Here is an 18,739-nt window from a genome sequence, read left to right as displayed (position 1 = left end):
CAGTCCCAGGAAGGACATGAATTTTGGAAGAACACTTTTCAACCTTGTACAATGTCCAGATCCACAAATGTTTCATTCCAACGCCTGTTCCCTTTGCCACTGACTACACTGCCTCCAAAAACAATGACGGTGGTGGCGGTGATGGTGATGATGGTGGTAGTGGTGATGTTACCATTGTTTTGATGTTTACTAAGCACCAAGTTTTGTTCTAAGCATTTGACGTGCATTTGCTCATAAAAGCCTTACAACAACCTATGAGGTCTACTATTTATTATCCCCATTTTATAGATGAGAAAATGGAGGCTCAGGGAAGTAAAGTGAGCTGCCTAAGGAATTACAACTAGGAAGCAGTAGAAAGGAGAGTCCGATCTAGGTCAGTCTGACCCCAGTTGCAAGCTGTCAACCACCCATGAGGCTGTAGACACTCAGAACTCATTCCCCAGACCCTTGTCCTGCGCCTGCAGAGGGAGGGAGGTTCATGACTGAGGGTGGGCACTTGCCAAACAGCTGGGCAGATGTGGCGTGCAGTCCCTCCGAGCAGGCCCGCTGGCTGCAGGGATGATTAAACCCGTGACCTTGGCTCCACTCAAGCCCTCTTCCAGCATGTGAGCCCCAGAAGCCTGGCCTGGAACCACCAAGCCATAGGCGGGGTTATTTCCACTGGGCAAGAGGAGGGTGTGGGGCCAGCCCCATGAACTGTCTCAGACATGTGAGGAGCACGCATGGGTGGAACGGCCTAACCCCCACCCACGTGGTGCCCCACCTCCTCACCCAGCTTCATGTGTCCCAGTGGACACGGTCAAGGCTGCAGTCAGGCACTCAGAACCCAGTCTCAGAAATATCTCAGGCCGAGGCCTCTTCCTGGGGCCTGTCTTGCCCCTGCTTCTCTCTCCAAGTGGGGCTGGAATTTTGGAGCCAGCCCTGCATCCACATATCCCCCTCCTCCAGCTGCAGTGACCCCAGGCAGGTCCCACACTTAGCCACCACCATCGTCAAACCGCCTCCCCTCCCCAAGACTTAGCTATCCCATCTCTAAAGGGCCGGGGTTGGAGAAAGTGATATCAAGACTGCTAGAATTCTGACAGCCCCTGAGCCCGTCTGGCCAAACGTGATTCCCTCAAAGACACCCTCAAGGGGCAGACACAATGGCACAAGAGCCAACTGGGTGGGTGGTTCTGCCCAAGGAGCCAAAATGGCTTCAGAACCTTTATCTGCCTCCTCTTCGGTGTCCAGGAGTCCAGAAAGCAACTCTCCTCTGGGCCTCCTTCCCAGGTCCTCTCCCTGAACACCCAGTGATGGAGCCCAGCTCCGCCCTGAGTGTCCCTGTCAACTCCACCTGCTAATGTTCAATCAAGGAGATATTCCTGCCAACCTCACAGCCATTGTTTCTGCTGTTCCCTCTGCCTGGAGTGCTGTTCCCAGCCCTGCTCTGACCCTCCCCCACCCACCCAGCTTCTCTCCACCTCAGCTCAGTGTCACTCCCTCAGGAATGTCATTGTGGGCAGCCACAGCTGTGATGAGATGCCTAGGAACTTGGGTATTCACTATGGGCCTTTCTGGCTGGACTGCAGGTGCCAAGGCAAGCCAGCACCCTGCCTGGGCCCCAGGGACCCCTTGAGAATTGAAGATGGAGTAAGTGATTAATGGGTACATGGGGGATCCCCAGACCAGCTCAGGCTGTACAGGCTGACCTGACACACCCACCTTCCCACCCCTGCCCCTCCAGGGACCTCCTGCCCTCAGACCCATGGCTTCCTCACCCTTCTGGTCCTCCTCCTGCAGGCACCCTGGGCCATCTCTTTCTAGCACCCCTCCCCTGCACAGTTCCTCACCTGGAAAGCCCTTTGATGAGGTGTTATTTGGCCCAGCCAGGCCACTCCCCGCCAACACTCAGGTGCCCTGGGAATGACAGGGACGTGCCTAGTCCAGCTCACACCTCATGGGCCGCTCAGACCTCCAGGCCTCTAAGGAGGGACATGCCCAGGGCCAGGTTAAGAGAGTGAAGTTTCCCCTCAGAAGAAGGACTGATCGTTTCTATTTCATGAGGCGAGGCTGGTTAATAGCAATGTCATGGCCGGGCGTGGTGGCTCACGCCTGTAATCCCGGCACTTTGGGAAGCCGAGGCAGGGGGATTACTTGAGGTCAGGAGTTCATGACCAGTCTGGCCAACATAGTGAAACCCCATCTCTACTAAAAATACAAAAATTAGCCAGGCATGGTGGCAGGCACCTGTAATCCCAGCTACTCAGGAGGCTGAGGCAGGAGAATCGCTTGAACCCAGAAGCAGGGGTTGCAACGAGACAATATCATGCCACTGCACTCCAGCCTAGGTGACAGAGCAAGACTCCATCTCAAAAATAAATAAAAAAATAAAAATAGCAATGTCACTCAGGGTGACAATAAAAATCACATGTACACACACACAACCCGGAACATGCAGCCAGAGTCCCAGCCATTCCAGCTCCCAGGCAAGTGTGTGGCCCAAACACATCTGCTCTGCCCGCCTGCATCCTCACCTCTGACCGGCGAAAACCACTTCCTCCCTTGGGAAGGATGATGGAGCCCCAGGAGCCCCAGAGACACCCAGGGAGAAACTCCAGAAGACTGGAAGGTCACCAACGATCAACAAATGCAGATTAAGGCAGGACACCATCTCCCACCTAGGAAACTAGCAAAAAAAACAATGAAAAAAATGGCAGAGTGATGTCCCGGATGCTGGTGGGAGTGTGGGGAAACACAGTCTCATCTTCCGTGGGTCCAGGCACAAGATGGCGCGGTGTGTTTAAGGGCAGTTGGATGGTGTCTTTCCAAATGGAAAATGCTCCTATACTTTAACCAAGCAATGTTATCTCTGGGAATCTATTCTGTAGACATGTTTGCAAATATGTGTGTGTTTATTGTGAAGAAACTGAAAGCAGCCTATTTTCCACAGTAGGGGGATGGGTGGGTAAATTAGGATAATTCCTCCAATGGCATCTTATAGAGTCATTAAAAACAATGGGGAGGATCTCTGTTTCCTGACAGGAAGAGATATCCATGCCATATTATGTGGGGGGAATAAAGCAAGTTATCCATGCCATTATTATGTGGGCGGAATAATGCTTTACATACTATAATTTTTTAACGTAGGTGTGTTTAACACGAGTGAATGTATACACATACATGCACACAAGATCTGGAAGGACACCAGAGTGTCAAAAGTGTTTTCACCTCTTGAGAGTAGTGGTAGAATATTTTACAAGCATGTATTCATTTTGCAATTCTTGAAGGGAATGGATTATTAACCGAAAAAGCTAAACCCTGATGGTAAAACTTGACAAAAAATACAAAGGAAAAACACCACTTACTGATTGCATACATGAAATGGAAAAAGGCAAAACCTCTAAGCAAAATGCTGGAAACTATCACCCAGCTGTATATTAAAGAATAATCCACCGTGACCAAGCAGGACTTATGCAAGAAATGCAAAAATAGTTGAAAATTAACGCATTGGCCAGGCGTGGTAGCTCACACCTGTAATCCCAGTACTTTGGGAGGCTGAGGCGGGCAGATCACCTGAGGTCAGGAGTTCGAGACCAGCCTAGCCAACATATAGTGAAACCCTGTCTCTACTAAAAAAATACAAAAATTAGCTGGGCATGGTGCTGCACACCTGTAGTCCCAGCTACTTGGGCTTGAACAGGAGGTGAACTGCGATCAAATCACACCACTGCACTCACCTGGCACAGATGAGACTCATCTCTCAAAAAAAAATTAATGTATCACATTAATAGGTCAACAGGAGAAGGATCTTATAAACATTGCAACAAAGCAGAAAATCACTTGCTAAAATTCAACACCCATCCCTGTTTGGATTTTTTGTTTTGTTTTTCCTTTTTCTTGTTTTTTGAGCTTATTTTTTTTTTTAGTAAAATTAGGAATGAATGCATCTTCTTTCACTTAATGACAAAAACTCAAACCAAGAATCAACATCATACAATGAGTGGTGCAAAATCAAAAGCAAGACAAGATGGCCGGGCGTGGAGGCGCACGCCTATAATCCCAGCACTTTGGGAGGCCGAGGCAGGCGAATCACCTGAGGTCAGGAGTTTGGGACCAGCCTGGCCAACATGGTGAAACCCTGTCTCTACTAAAAATACGAAAATTAGCTGGGCATGGTGGTGCATGCCTGTAATAGCAGCTACTCAGGAGGCTGAGGTGAGAGAATTGCTTGAGCCTGGGGGACGGAGGTTGCAGTGAGCTGAGACTGCACCACTGCACTCCAGCCTGGGCAAGAGAGCGAGACTCAGCCTCAAAAAAAAAAAAAAAAAAAAAAAAAGCAAGACAAGATAACTGCAGCCATCACCATTATGTGGTATTGTTCTGACAGTTTTCGCTGATAAATAATACAAAACACTTAAAACGTGAAATATTTGATTGGAAAAGAAGCAATAGTATTATAATTTGGACCAGCTGTGGCTCTCAACCTAGAAAACTGAAGACATTAACAAAAAATTAGAAGTAGTTAAAAAAAACTTCACTAAAAGAAGCTGGAAAGAAAATTAATATATGAAATGAATTCCTTTCCAACATACTAGCAATACTCATTTGTAAAAAATGTAATGGAAAAAAAATCCTGGGCAAAATATTAACAAAACCCAAACTATCTTAAAATAATCTTTAAAAAAAAATGGGTGGAACCTATGAGAAAAAAAAACCTGAATCTTTACAAAAAAAAAAAAAAAAAAACTGTGAATCTTTACTAAAAGAAATAAATGTGAACAGAACAAGAGGCATGTCTGACGGATGAGAACAACGGAGTTTTCTGAAAATGATAACTCTTCCCCAAAGTCAAGATTTAACACAATTCCAAGAAAAATCACAGTAGAAAAAATTTTTTGGAAGTTGACAAGTTTTTCTATATGTCATCTAAAAGATAAAATTCTCAAGAAGGTTTTGCAAATGAAGAATATGAATAAAAAGAAGATGCTCGGCCAGGCGCGGTGGTTCAGGGCCGTAATCCCAGCACTTTGGGAGGCCAAGGTGGGCAGACCGCTTGAGCCCAGGAGTTCAAGACCAACCTGGGCAATATGGCAAGACCCTGTCTCTACCAAATATATATACACACACAAAAATTAGCCAGGCATGGTGGCATGTGCCTGTGGTCCCAGCTACTCTGGGGGTGAAATGGGAGGATCACCTGAGCTTGGGGAGATTGAGGCTGCAGTGAGCCATGATCCAGCCACTGCCATCCAGCCTGGGCAACAGAATGAGACCCTGTCTCAAAGTTTAAAAGAAGAAGAAGAAGAGGCCAGGCATGGTGACTCATACCTATAATCCCAGGACTTTGGGAGGCCAAGGCAGGAGGATCATTTGAGGTCAGGAGTTCAAGACCAGCCTGGCCAACATGGTGAAACCCCATCTCTACTAAAAATACAAAAATTAGCTAGGCGTGGTGGCACACATCTGTAATCCCAGCTACTAAGAAGGCTGAGGCAGGATAATTCCTTAAACCCGGGAGGTGGAGGTTGCAGTGAGCCAAGATTGCGCCACTGTATTCCAGCCTGGGAGACAGGGTGAGACTCCATCTCAAAAAACAAAACAAAACAAAACAAAATTTAAATTTTTTTTAAAAAGAAGAAGCTGAAGAAGTAATTTTGGAAATGAATGGAGTCTGTAAGACTAAAAGCAAAAGAACTATATTCTAGTTAATAAAGCTGTTTCCTATGGGGGTCCTGCTCAACAATTCTGAAACCACTATAAATGTATACTGGAACTAAACAATAAAGTAAAGGGATGGTGGGCGGCAGGAGACAGGTTTGTGACTGTTAGACATGGAGGTTCTAGATAAGGAATGGGAAGAGGTTTGACTCTCCATATACCTAACACATCTAATCCAATATTGAATATAAATTAGAGTTGAAGATATCAGCATGAACTCATCTTTAGCTTAATATAGACACAGATGATTACATATAAAACTATTTATAGATGCAATTACAAACACAGGTTATATATACAACATACATCTCCTTGCCCTGTCAGCTAAGGGAGGTGTTAGAAGTAATGGCACCTCAGTACCAACAAACACACTTAGCATGGACATCCTGGTTTCCAATCACAGGAACCAGGGCTCCTTGGAGAAATAGCAAATTCAAGGACTGAGGCAGGAAATACATAAGATGAGCCTGGAGCCTCTACCAGTGCCAGAAAGTAGGAATGTGGAAAAAAAAAAAAAACACGTACACAAGAGGGGTGTCCAAGGGACACAGAAACCAACCGAACAAGCTCCCGATGACCACAGTCAGAAACATTTGAGGAGCAAAATAAAGCGGTTTAGGATCATAACACAAAGTATAAAATAGCTAGCCATGATTCTATGCTGATGTAGATAAGTGATTGAATTAATTAACAAATGGAGCAGAAGGGACAACTCTCATACAGAATAATTCCAAATAATCCATGTAGATAAATACTCCCCCACCAAGGACGTGGATCATGGCTCCCCCCTTTTTAAACGTGGGCTGCACACAGTAAGTGACTCTCTTCCAGAGACCCCAGTATGGAAAGAGAGAGGGGAAATAGAGTAACTCTATAGTGGAGAAATCTGAAAAATACTACCCGAGTCAGGCAATCAAGCTTAACATCAACAGCGTTCCATCACTGTGATAGCGTGTGCTCTTGATATGAGACGATGAGAATGGTATTTTAACGCTGGGTCTTCCTCCCAAAACATTACCCAGTCTAACTTGAGAAAAACATTACACAAATAATGATTGAGGGAAAATAGCTGACCAGTATTCCTCAAAACTGTCAATTTCACCAAAACGAAAGTAAGCCTGAGAAACTCACAACCTGAGGAGCTGAAGAAGATGCAACAATTAATGTATCCTGGATGGGACCCTGGAGCAGAAAAAGGGCATTAAAGAAAAACTGAGGAAGGCCGGGCGCCGTGGCTCATGTATGTAATTCCCCTGCTTTGGGAGGCAGAGGCAAGAAGACCACTTGAGGCCAGGAGTTTGACACCGGCCTAGGCAACATAGCAAGACCCCATCTCTACAAAAAATTAGCCAGGTGTGGTGGTGTGCACCCATAGTCCCAGCTACTCAGAAGGCTGATGTTATTAACATCTTACATTACTATGCTACATTTATCACAACTAATAAATAAATACTGATGCATAATTATTAACCCAAGTCCACACTTTATTGAGATTTTCTGTTTTTCTTTTTGTTGTTGTTGTTTTCTTTTTGAGACAGGGTCTTGCTCTGTCGCCCAGGCTGGAGGGCAGTGACACAATCATAGCTCCCTGCAACCTTGACCTCCTGGGCTCAAGCAATCCTCACACCTCAGCCTCCCAAAGTACTGGAATTACAAGTGTGAGCCACTGAGCCCAGCCTACCAATTTTTAAAATTTCAAGTTAAAGAATTAAACGTGAAGAGAGGAAACTAAAACAAAACACACACATACATAAACCTTAGGAAATCTACCTAACTGGTTTTGTGATAGGAAAAAAAAAAAAAAAAAAAAACCTTTATAAGCACCTAAGTGAAGAAATCACAAAGAAAAAAATAGATTTCTCTATATAAACATTTAAAACTTCAAAACATCAAGAATTACAAATACTAAAAGAAAAGCAACCAGGAAAAATACTAAGCCACTTAAAAAAACAAAACAAAACAAAACAAAACAAACAGTTAAGGCCAGGCATGGTAGCTCATGCCTGTAATCCCAGTACTTTGGGAGGCCAAGGTAAGTGGATCACTTGAGGTCAGGAGTTTAAGACCAGCCTGGCCAACATGGTGAAACCCTGTCTCTACTAAAAATACAAAAATTAGCTGGACATGGTGGCGTGCGTCTGTAGTCCCAGCTACTGAGGAGGCTGAGGCAGGAGAATCGCTTGAACCTGGGAGATGGAGGTTGCAGCGAGCAGAGATCACACCACTGCACTCCAGCCTGGGCAACAGAGTGAGACTCCATCTCAAAAAACAAACAAAACAAACAACAACAACAAAAAAAAACAGCTAACATCATCAACATAAAGTCCTCATTCCAACTAAAAATAAAAGCACTAAAACTCCCATGAAAAAATTTGCAAAGAAACTGACAGTTTACAAAATAAGAAATTCACACCAAAAATATCTAGTGAATGCTTGAAAGACATATTGAACCTCACTAGCCATTGAAACGAGAAGATATCATTTTCCATTTTTGAATTAGAAAAGAAAGGTTTTTATATTAATTTCCAGTGTTGGGGGTGGCTGTGCTGAAACGGGCCCCTGAAACGGTTCTGGTCGAAGTTCAATCTCCTGAAACATTCTGGAAAACAACTTGAAGAGTCATCCCCCAACTCGGTGTGCTAAAAATGGCCTAGGAATTCCACTTCGAGGAACTTAAGCCTACGTAAAAACCAAAGATGCAGACAAAGATTTTTACAAGAGAGTTTTTTAGTAACATTTTAATATAGAAAAACTGAAAACAACCTAAATTTTAGCACTAGATCTTGGTTTCTACTACTATTTTCCAAAAAAAAAAAAAAAGGACCAGGGCTCTTTTGAAATGATTAGCAAATTTCTAACTTTTCTACTCTGGGAACATACAACTTTTTAATTCGGAAACTGTAAAATTTCCGAAGCACAGATCTTAGTTTGTCTCCAAGCATGAACAGTCCAGAACCATGGCGACTTGCCCTGCACCTGCCTCTTGGGGTTTAGGAGAGGGGCTTCCTTTAAGAAAACCCTCCCCGTGTGCAGCACTGGGAGCTGGAACAAACAGCTACAACCCCTGTTTCTCAAGTTTCTCTTCCACCAAAGGGGATTCTATTTGCTGAGTCAAAAGGCACAGCCAGGCCTAAATCACAGCTCCAAACTGCTGCTCAGAAGCCCTTGGTGGCTGTTCACAGCCCATAGAAGGAAAAGGAAATCCAAGTCCGCCAAGGCATCAATCAGCCCTGCAGTCATGGCTGTGTCCAATCTCGCCCCTCCCCACTTTCCCGCTCCACTCCTCCCATGCACACCCAGCTCCCACACACACCTGTCCCTCCACATCAGCCCTCCTGTCCATCCCCTGGTCCTTACCCAGCCACCTCCACATGCCCCAGGGAGTCCTCCATCCCTGCTGTGTTCCCAGCACCTGGCATCTGCCAGGCAAACGGCCAAAACCCAGTAAACATTCATTGATGTTCTTCAAGCCCTACTCACAGACTGCTTCCTCGGGGGGCTCTTTCCTTAGTCCCCTTCCTTGCTTACTGGCCTGTGGCCAGGAGTTGGCACCTGAGCCACCACATGTCACTTTCTACTCCCCACCTGGCCTGTCCCAGAGGGCTACCAGCCCCGTGGAATGAACCCTGCCCCCTTCACACTGTGAGCCTCCCTGGGCTCTACACGGATCAAGGGCTCCACGATGCTGAAGTCTCCCCGACGTCTGAACCTGGGGGTGTCACTCTGAAGCTAATTTGGGGAACCAGGATGGAGGACTGGATTTTTGTTTCATAGAGGGTGGAGTGAAGGGGGCTGAGCCTGGTGAAGGCTGGAGAACTGCATGCCAGCTCAGTGCCCAGAGAGGAGAGGGAAGAGCAGGGGTGGGAGGTGGGCTTCCTGAGGCTCGTGGCCACAAATGGGGTGGCGAGGACAGTCTCAGGAACCCTGGTCTGGGCTTCAGGACACGACATCTGGCTCTGAAAGGCTGCTATCCTGCTGGGCCACTGGAGCCACATATTTCAGAGACAAATGTGGGTTATGATTCAGGAATGACGCCACCCTGGCAGGTGGCCTTGGGAAAGTCTCATCAGTGTCCTGAGCCTCAGTTTCTCTAACTGTAAGATAAAGGGGTAGATTCGACGATCTCTAAGCTCCTTCAGTGTGGTGTCTTCGGAAGCCCCAGAACAATTCAGAAAGTGGGTGAGAGAGTTGGGGAGATGGACGGTGACCTGTGTTCCAGCTCAAGTGCCAGAACACACTTCACAGCCCACCTCCTCACAACTCCCACCTTGGTTGCCCCCTGACTCCAAGATGGAAGCTGTCCATCTGATGTTCCTAGAAATCTTTGTCTAGAGCCCTGGCTTCCGAGCTTTGAGCTGCAGAACCCTGTGGTGCCCAGAACTCCTGGAAGCAGAGGGGCCTCCAAGTCCCTAGACCACAAACTCAGCCTGAAGCCTAAGTAGAACTATGTCTTTCCACCGTTTTGTCCATTTTCTAAGAACCTGTAATGGTATTGGGATTAATAAATGCAAATCCTTCTGAAAGGACTTGCTGGCTCATACAGCCAATGGCCACTGTCTATTTCCTCAGCACAACAACACTCTACAGTACAATTTTGCAAGGAATCTGTGTGTGTGTGTGTGTGTGTGTGTGTGTGTGTGTTTTATTTTTGGGGGGGGGTTGTTTGTTTGTTTTTTGCTTTACAAAGCTATCCTTGACAGAGGGGTGAATGATAGAGAGATGTGATAAAGCAAAATATGACTCAGAGGCTGTCAGTGGTGGGCATAGGCGGTTCCATGTACATTTCTCCCCATTTTACTGTAAGTTTGAAATTTTCCATTAAAAAATGCTGGGGAGGCTGGGTACAGTGGCTTATGCTTGTAATCCCAACACTTTGGGAGGCCTGAGTGGGAAGATCACTGAGGCCAGGAGTTTGACACTAGCCTGGGCAATACAGAGAGACTCCATGTCTACAAAAAATTTTAAAAATCAGCCAGGCATGGTGGCGTATGCTTGTAGTCCCAGCTACTTAGGAGGCTGAGGCAGGAGGATCACCTGAGCCCAGGAGTTTGAGGCTGCAGGAAGCTGTGATCACGCCACTGCACTCCAGCCTGGGTGACAGAGCCAGACCTTGTTTCAAAATAAAAAGAAGTGTGGAAAGCAGTCCTGTTCCTCGCGACTGGGAACCTGCAGCTCACTCAGCAACCGCTCTCCCTGGGAGTCTCTACAGTAGAGCGCCCAGGGACCCTTTCAAGGGCGCCCCTAACACTGAGCTGCAAGGAAGGGGGTTAAAGGAGAAGCAGAGGTGCAGCGTGCAGAGAATAAGGAGTTAGGGCGGGACTCAGCCGTGAGAACACAGCAGGTGGAGGCCACGGGGCCAGCACACGAGAGGCGCTGCTCTTTCCCCCGGGGAAGACAGGCGAGGGGGCAAGACCAGCAAGGGTAAGTCCGCTCCCCACTGCAGGGTCCGTGGTGGACCCCATTTCGTCTCAAGGCCTGCCTCTGGGAGCTGTTCCGGTCTCCAAGCCTATGCTGGGAGCGAATTCTAAGAATTGGCCAAAGGAAAAACCCTGCAAAGGCTCGTGGCGTCCCAAGTGCCCGAGAGGAATGCCTCATTTCAACATCTCAGCAAGTCTGGGAGGTCGTCCTCACCATTTCATAGGTGGGGCCGGTAAGGCGCGGGAAGGTGAGGTCACTTGCTGAAGTCTCACAACGGCGCGGGAGAGCAGGTTCCTTGAGCGAGGGAATGTTCCAGGGGGTGGGAAGGAAGGGACAGCTGCAAGGACTGCCCAGGTGTCCAGGGTCCCCACAGCGCGGATATGCCGAGAAGGCGCGCTCGCCAAGCTGCAGCGCAGCCCATGACGTCCAGGTGCGTTCGGGGCCAACTGAGGGGGTCGGGCAGGTGAGAGCACCGCGAAGGGGGCGCCCGGCGGGCGGGGGTGCGGGGGCGCTACCTGGGTCGTGGAAGGGCACCAGCGCGTAGTTGGCGATGGCCTGGTTGCGGCGGCTCAGACTGCGTTCCAGAATGCGCGAGGCGCCATCGATCACCTGCATCAGTTCGTCCCACATGGAGCCGGTGACGTCGAAGACGAAGGCCAGGGTGGCGTCCCCCGTGGTGGGGGGCATTACCGTCCCGGGCGCCCCGGCCACTGCCACTGCCGCAGAGACCGCGGTCAGCAGCCGCAGGAGCGGCGCCCCGGGCATCATGCTGAGCGCGGCTCTGGCTGCCGGTGCTGCGGTGGAGGCTCAGGTCGGAGCGAGCCGGCCGCCCCGGTGCACACGGCGGCTGCAGGCAGTGCCTTGTTGCTCCGTCAGGCTGCGGCCAGTGCGCGAGGGATAGGGGCGTGCGGCGGGTCCCCCTGCTGGGCGCCCAAGGCGGGTCCTAGAGCCCACCCCGTTCAGGGTCACGGGCCCGCCTCCTCCGCTCCCCCCACCGTGACTCAAACTTTCCCAGCCCCACTGTTCGCCCGTCCAGATCCGAGGTTAGGGGAGGACGCGGGGCGGAAGGCAGAAGGGAGCTGGGGCCCTGGCCAGGGGAGCGAGGGATGGGGACGTGCAGGATGCAGTGGACACCTGCGCCTCCCGCCGATGGCGCGCGGGGCGGGGGGAGGGGGGGGCGGGAGAGAGGGAGGGGGAGGCGCGACGGCCCCAGTCTCCCTCCAGCCCCAACTCACCCCACCCCTGCCTGGCCAAAGCGGACGCTGGCTTCTGCAGCTCCCTCCACCCAGTGCTGTGACAAATCCCCCCACCCCCGCCCCTCAACACACACACAAACTCTGCCATGCCTCTTCCTTCTGCTGGGTGGGCTCTGTGCTTCCCGGTTATTGCAAGCACTACTGTTATAATCAACGAGAAGTCTTGTTGTTAACCATGTTCTAAGCATTTTCAGTTATTTGCTTGATGACTGGCTGCAACCCTAAAATGAAATGCTAAGCCCATTACAGAGGAGCAAACTGAGGCTCAGAGAGGTGAAGGCATTTGCTCCAGGTCACTCAATTATCAAATAATGAAGACAAGATCAGAGGCCAGATCTAGAAAGACTCCAAAGGCCCAGGGCTCTGCTGCCTCCCTTGTGTTAAAAGACATTGTCACACAGTGGCCTGGTGACTCCAGTGGATGAGGGCTACCCTCCTGTCCATCCACCTCCCCAGCCCCATGGGCTGCATGTGTGGATGCTGCCTCCCACCTGAGGTGCTGCCTGGGACTCGGCTCAGCCTCCTACTCCGCGGCAGATCCAGATGGGCTCAGGCACGGCTGCTTATCTCAGGCTGTGCTCTCGGGACCTGTTTCCAGGCCTCTCTCCCTGCTGGCCTATAAGTCCCTTGAGGGCACAGCTAGGCCTTGGTCTACACTGGATGAACCCCTAGCTCCCAGCCCATATCCAAGCACATGGTGGGGAGTCACTAATGTCTGAATAAACAAACAGCAGCTTTTGTGGATATGCCTGGTTTTGAGTCATGTGCGAGAAGGTAGCTAACCCCCTCAATCCCTCCTCCGAGAGCACCAGGCTCCCCGACACATGGCTGAGGGCTCTAGGTCTGTGAGTGATGGTGGGGGGGGGGCTTTCTTGAGCCCCTGTCCCTGCAGAGTCCTCAGCCAGGAAGCCACCCCCCCACCATGCTCCTCCTTCCCTCTTCGGTCTCAGCTCAGACCCCACCTCTGAGGCTGCTTCTGAACCCTCGCCCTGCAACCCACATTTCTCTGAGCCCTGTCCTGGCTCTGACCACACCGTACGGCCCACGTCACGTCTGTGGGCCTGCCTCTTCCACTCTGGCTGTGAGTTCTATGGCAGAGATCCTGTGCCTGGCACATGGTAGGTGCCCAAGGAAGGTGTGCCACCTGAATGGGGCAGCAGGCATCACAGAAGTTTGGCAGCTGGGCGTTGGCCACAGTGGGAGGTAGCACACATCCGCAAGGACTCTGTTCTAGCCCAGAGCTGGAGTCCTGGGGAAATGGTCTCCCACGGAGCTACCAGTCTCATGGAATATAGTGCCACCAGGTGCCCAGACCCAGCAAGGGAGTGGAACTTGCAGCCAAGTTCACAGGAAGTTGAGTCACCTGCACTTCTTAATGCTGGCTCTTTAAATCTCCCCGGGCTAAGTCTGTGATTACCCCCAGAGTCTGGGCAGGGCTGGGCCAGCTGTTGGAGAAAGAGAGGCCCCAGCTGTGGGAAGGCAAAAGCCAACAGGAGCCAGGAACCAGGCAGGACTCATAAATGGTGACATTTCAGGCACAGTGCAGGGAACATTTGGGGACAAAGGTCCTTCGGTCATTCACACCACAAACATTTGCTGAGCCCAAGCTGTGGTCAGGCACTCTGCTAGGCAGCGAGAGCAGCAGCGGGAGGTGGGGGGGATGAAGATGCAGAAGACATGCTTCCCACTCTGGGGAGAAGAGACGTGTAAACAAATAATTCTAAGTCAATGAGATAAGTGCTAATAGAGGAATTACCAAGCACTCTGGGAACTCAGAGGAAGGAGTGACTGGGCCTAAGAGGTCAGAGGAGGCCACAGAATGAGCCTGAGAAGTCTTAAGGAACAAGCAGGGAAGGGTATTTGAGGAGCAGGAAGAGCGTGTGCGAAGGCAGGGAGATCTGAGACACCCACCGACAGATAGCCCTACGTAACCAGCCAGGGGATGGCAAGCTGAGAACAAAGACCAGATCACAAAGGACCTCTGGTATCTTGCAAACGCACTTGGGGTTTTTCTGAGGACACTGGGGAGCTCTTGAAGACTGCAGGCCAGGAAACCATCTGATTTGATGTGCATTTCAGACAGGTCACAGCAGAGAATTTCGGAGGGTGGACCTTGTAGATGCCAGGAAGCCACAAATCTACCCATCAAGGATGTAAGGGCAAAGCTGGCCCCAAAGAAAAAAAGCAAGATGCCTTTCCCCGAGCTGGTCACCGGGGGCAAAAGGAATCACGGATTTGGGTCCTGAAACAGCCTGGCTACCTGGAGCAAAGCCCTCCCCTCCCGGGAGCTTGGTCTCTTCATTCATAAAATGATTTTGAGATGGAAGGGAGGCTAACAAGATAACCTCTGATGTTTCTTGCAGCCTTACCACTCTGGAACCACCACCCTGGTCCCTCAGAGACAGAGGAAGGATGCGAGGGGGAAGTCTAGGCTCATCTTGGCACTGCTTCCCCCAACTGCCAGGGAAGAGAGGCTTGAACAGGCACCTGTCATCTGTCTGCCATAGCTCCATCAAAGAGTAATGTCTGGCCTGACCCCAGTGCCCATCCAGGATGACTGGAGGTGCTGCCCCAAGCACCATCCTCTCCGAGTGCTCAGGGCTTCCCAAGAATGTAACCATGGTCGCATAACAAAAGTGAGCAAGGCTGCAGTGCAGCAGGCCCAGAGAAAACACAACTGAACCTCATCAATCAATTTCCATCCCACCACCTTTACTTGACTGTAGGCTGCCTGGGAACCCCACACTTTTCCTCTATTTCCAGAAGAAGCAGTCTCAGTGGAGTTGTTTCCTAACATAGCATATTTGTTGCAGACAGCTATAAAGAGCAAAAATATACTATGGGCCATCCACTTAAAGAAAACAGGCACGGGTACTGCTCAACCTGCCGAGTTCAGCCGTGGCTCATGAACCCAGTTCCGTGCACTGTGTCTGCCCTGGGGATCCATGTACAGAGGGGCCAGATAAAAACCCCGGACTCTGAATACATGGCCAGTGCACGAGAAATGACTTCTCCCTACCAATCGCCCTTCCTTACTCTTCCCTATTCCCTGCTCCCTAAATGCCTTCTAGTCTTGGCCACATTAAATCTGCGATTCTAGGCTGGGCATGGTGGCTCACACCTGCAATCCCAGCACTTTGAGAGGCCGAGATGGACAGACCAGCTGAGGTCAGGAGTTTGAGACCAACCTGGCCAACAAGGTGAAACTCCGTCTCACACTTGATCTTAGCCAAAAGGCCGAGAAGCGATGTGAAACTCCGTCTCTACTAAAAATACAAAAATTAGCCAGGCATGGTGGCAGGCATCCACAATCCCAGCTTCTTGGGAGGATGAGGCAGCAGAATTGCTTGAACCTGGAAGACGGAGGTGGCAGTGAGCCAAGATCACACCACTGTACTCCAGCCTGGGTGACAAAACGAGACTCTGTCTCAAAAAATAAAAATAAATAAATCTGCAATTCTAACATCCCCCACTCACTTCATCCCACCCCAGCCCTCATCCTCAGGGAATCTTCTCTGTTCCTCTGAGAGAGTAAAAATACTAAGGGTGGAGAGGATTGGCCAGACCCTCAAGGAAGGCCAGACCCCGTACTGATGCCCTCCTCGGGTGCTCCCTCAAAAACCTCTAATGTCAACATCTCCTCTGCATGGAACAGATGAGACAACTGAAGCTCCAAGAGGTGAAGTCCTGTGTCTGGGCTGGGCTGTGTGTTCGCGTGTGCCTTCCCACAAATCCTGTGACCCACCCCACCACTCCATGCTGCCCCAGAAACATGGGGCAACGATTTGTACAGGAATCCCAGCAAGCAGAGCTTCTTCTAGAACTAACCAGGAGCTCGGTGTCTTCCTCAGACACTCATAGTCCTCTCGAGCAATTCCCCAGGCTGGACTCTGACTCAAGCTTCAGATATTAAGCACCTTTGAAAGGCTGGAAAGTCACAGTCTACTCATATGTCACCAGAAGGCCTGGGCAAAAACAGGAGGCAGAGAAATAACCCCGGGAATGAAGCAGGGGTTCTGCCCTCCCAGGGCCTGAGAATTAAAAACAGTTTCAAATCCTTGTTTCGTTCCTCTAGGAAAAATTAAAGAATGAAGCGGGGGCCTGGAAAACAAGGCTAGCAGGAAGTCGGAGGAACTGACAAACAACTGGGAAGATGAAGCTACTGAGGATGGGCTGCGGGAGCCAAGAAGTTAGAATCTGCAAGCCTGAGCCGAGTGCTCCAGGCAGCCAGCACTAGATGATTTACTGCTGAATCCAGCCCCTCTATGGACCAGCCTCCAAGTCACATGGACCATAAGGAATGGTTTGAGACCATCCCAAGAAATATTTGGGCAGCTCAAGAGGTGCAGAAACTGTTGCCCATCCCCGTGTTTCAAGAACTAACAAGTAAAAGCTAAACCAGGGCCAAGCGCTCTGAGACTCACTCCCCACCACCCAGCCCTAGCCTAGTGTCCCCTGGACAGGGCTCATGCCCCACTGAGCCCCTGATGCTGAAGTCAGGGGAGAAGGAGCCCTCCTCATTGGCAGGGGTCGTTCCTCACTGTTCGGGCAGTAAACTAAGCCTTCTTTTCATTTATGGCTATTTTGTCACCTTTATCATTGTAATCAGTGGCTGGAAAGAATATCCACAGTGAGTTGAAGTTTACTGTCTGTCATTTTATTCTTCTGTCCTCTCTCTCTCTTTCTCTATCTCATAATTAAAAATTCCATTTAACTGTTTTGTGTATTTTGGCGACACTCTTGGCTTACTATCCTAAATTCTTCCCTACCTTCTTCCTGGAAAGCCTGGCTTTCCCTCTGGCTTTCTGGTTCAGGTGACTATTCTTCCTCCACACAACTTGAGGAAGGGTGACCCTTTTCTCTCCCCAAAGGAAACCCTGATGGACTAGGTCACCCTGTAATCCCATTCCCCTTGCCAGTGACTGGGCTGGGAATGGGCATTTGATGCAATTTTGGCCAACGGGCCATGAAAGAGTGTGTACTCATGTGTCTCCAAGAGACACAAAAGAACCAGGTCAGAGGACTTCTACTGCCTAGAAGTCTTGAAGTCTTATTCCAAAGCAACAGTAATTAAGACAGCATGGGAAAGGCAAGAGGAAAGACAAATAAGTCAATAGCACAGAACGGAGTCCAGAAATAGATCTATACATAGATAACCGATTGACTTTTTTAATTTTTGTGGGTACATAGTAGGTGTATATATTTATGGGGTACATGAGATGCTTTGATACAAGCATGCAATACGTAATAATCACATCGTGGAAAATGGAGTATCCATCCCCTCAAGCTTCAAGCATTTATCTTTTGTGTTACAAACAATCCAATTATACTTTTAGTTATTTTTGAATATACAGCTATCATTGACTATAGCCACCCTGTTGTGCTATCAAATACTACAGCCAATTGATTTTTTTTTTTTGAGATGGAGTCTCACTCTGTTGCCCAGGCTGGAATGCAGTGGCATGATCGCAGCTCATTGCAACCTCTGCTTCCAGGGTTCAAGTGATTCTCCTGCCTCAACCTCCTGAGTAGATGGGATTACAGGTTCCTGCCACCATGCCCAGCTAATTTTGTATTTTTAGTGGAGACAGGGTTTCACCACGTTGGCCAGGCTGGTCTTGAACTCCTAACCTCAGGTGATCCACCCACCTCAGCCTCCCAAAGTGCTGCAATTACAAGCATGAGCCACCGTGCCTGGCCCAGCCAATTGATTTTTGAGGAAGGTGCCAAGGAGGAAAGGAAAGTCTTTTTCAACGAATGGTGTTGAATATCTGTATGGTAAAACAATGAACCTGGATCCCTGCCTCACACCAGACACAAAGACTAATTGCAGATGATTTACAGGCCTCCATGGAAAACTAGAAGGCATATAGAAAAAAAAAAAAAAAAAAAAAAAGACACAAGGAAGAAAGAAAGTGGAGCCCCTCTTCTTCCACTTAGTGATGTGATGTCTGCATAGGATGGGAGGAACTGTGCAGCCATCTTTGAACCATGAGGACACAGCCCATGGACAGCATGGAAAGAGAAACGAGCTTCAGAGTTGCCCTCCGTGTGGCTTTCTTGCTATGTGAGATGATGCATTTTCCTTCATTGTTAAGCTAACTGCATTGCATTCTCCATTACTTGCAGCCAAAAGCATTCCCACTGAGACATGCCTGTCCTTTTGTTTTTCCCTCCTATGGTGTAGAGTTTTACATAACTATTTATATTCAGGCAATAAACACAAAACCACGAACATTGACCTTCATGTGGAATTTAAGGATTGCTAAACTTTTTTCTGTACCTAGATTTCTCCTGTGTTGATTTTGGAATCCAACCCCTGAGGGAGGCACTGAGGCACCCTGAGGAAAGGGCTGTGATTGTCC

At 49.2% G+C, this 18,739-nt stretch overlaps 1 protein-coding gene across 5 annotated transcripts in view; it reads right to left on the bottom strand.

Moving 5' to 3' along the window:
• Positions 1-12,008, bottom strand: part of HMCN2 (hemicentin 2) — a 173,543-nt gene extending 161,535 nt beyond the window's left edge. For 4 of the 5 annotated variants that reach the window (XM_058445320.1, XM_032165423.2, XM_032165424.2 and 1 more), the window contains exon 1: positions 11,634-11,984. In XM_058445320.1, coding sequence (XP_058301303.1) covers positions 11,634-11,886 — 253 coding nt within the window. In that variant the 5' untranslated portion in view covers positions 11,887-11,984. Of the gene's footprint in view, positions 1-11,633 lie in introns of all 5 variants that reach the window. The other variant, XM_032165420.2, reaches the window with a different exon arrangement.
• Between the last annotated feature and the right edge of the window lie 6,731 nt (positions 12,009-18,739).

Source organism: Hylobates moloch, unplaced genomic scaffold (assembly GCF_009828535.3).
Source record: "Hylobates moloch isolate HMO894 unplaced genomic scaffold, HMol_V3 SCAFFOLD_10, whole genome shotgun sequence".
In the NCBI taxonomy this organism is placed as follows: Eukaryota; Metazoa; Chordata; class Mammalia; order Primates; family Hylobatidae; genus Hylobates; species Hylobates moloch.
This window is presented reverse-complemented; position numbering and strand designations above follow the sequence as displayed.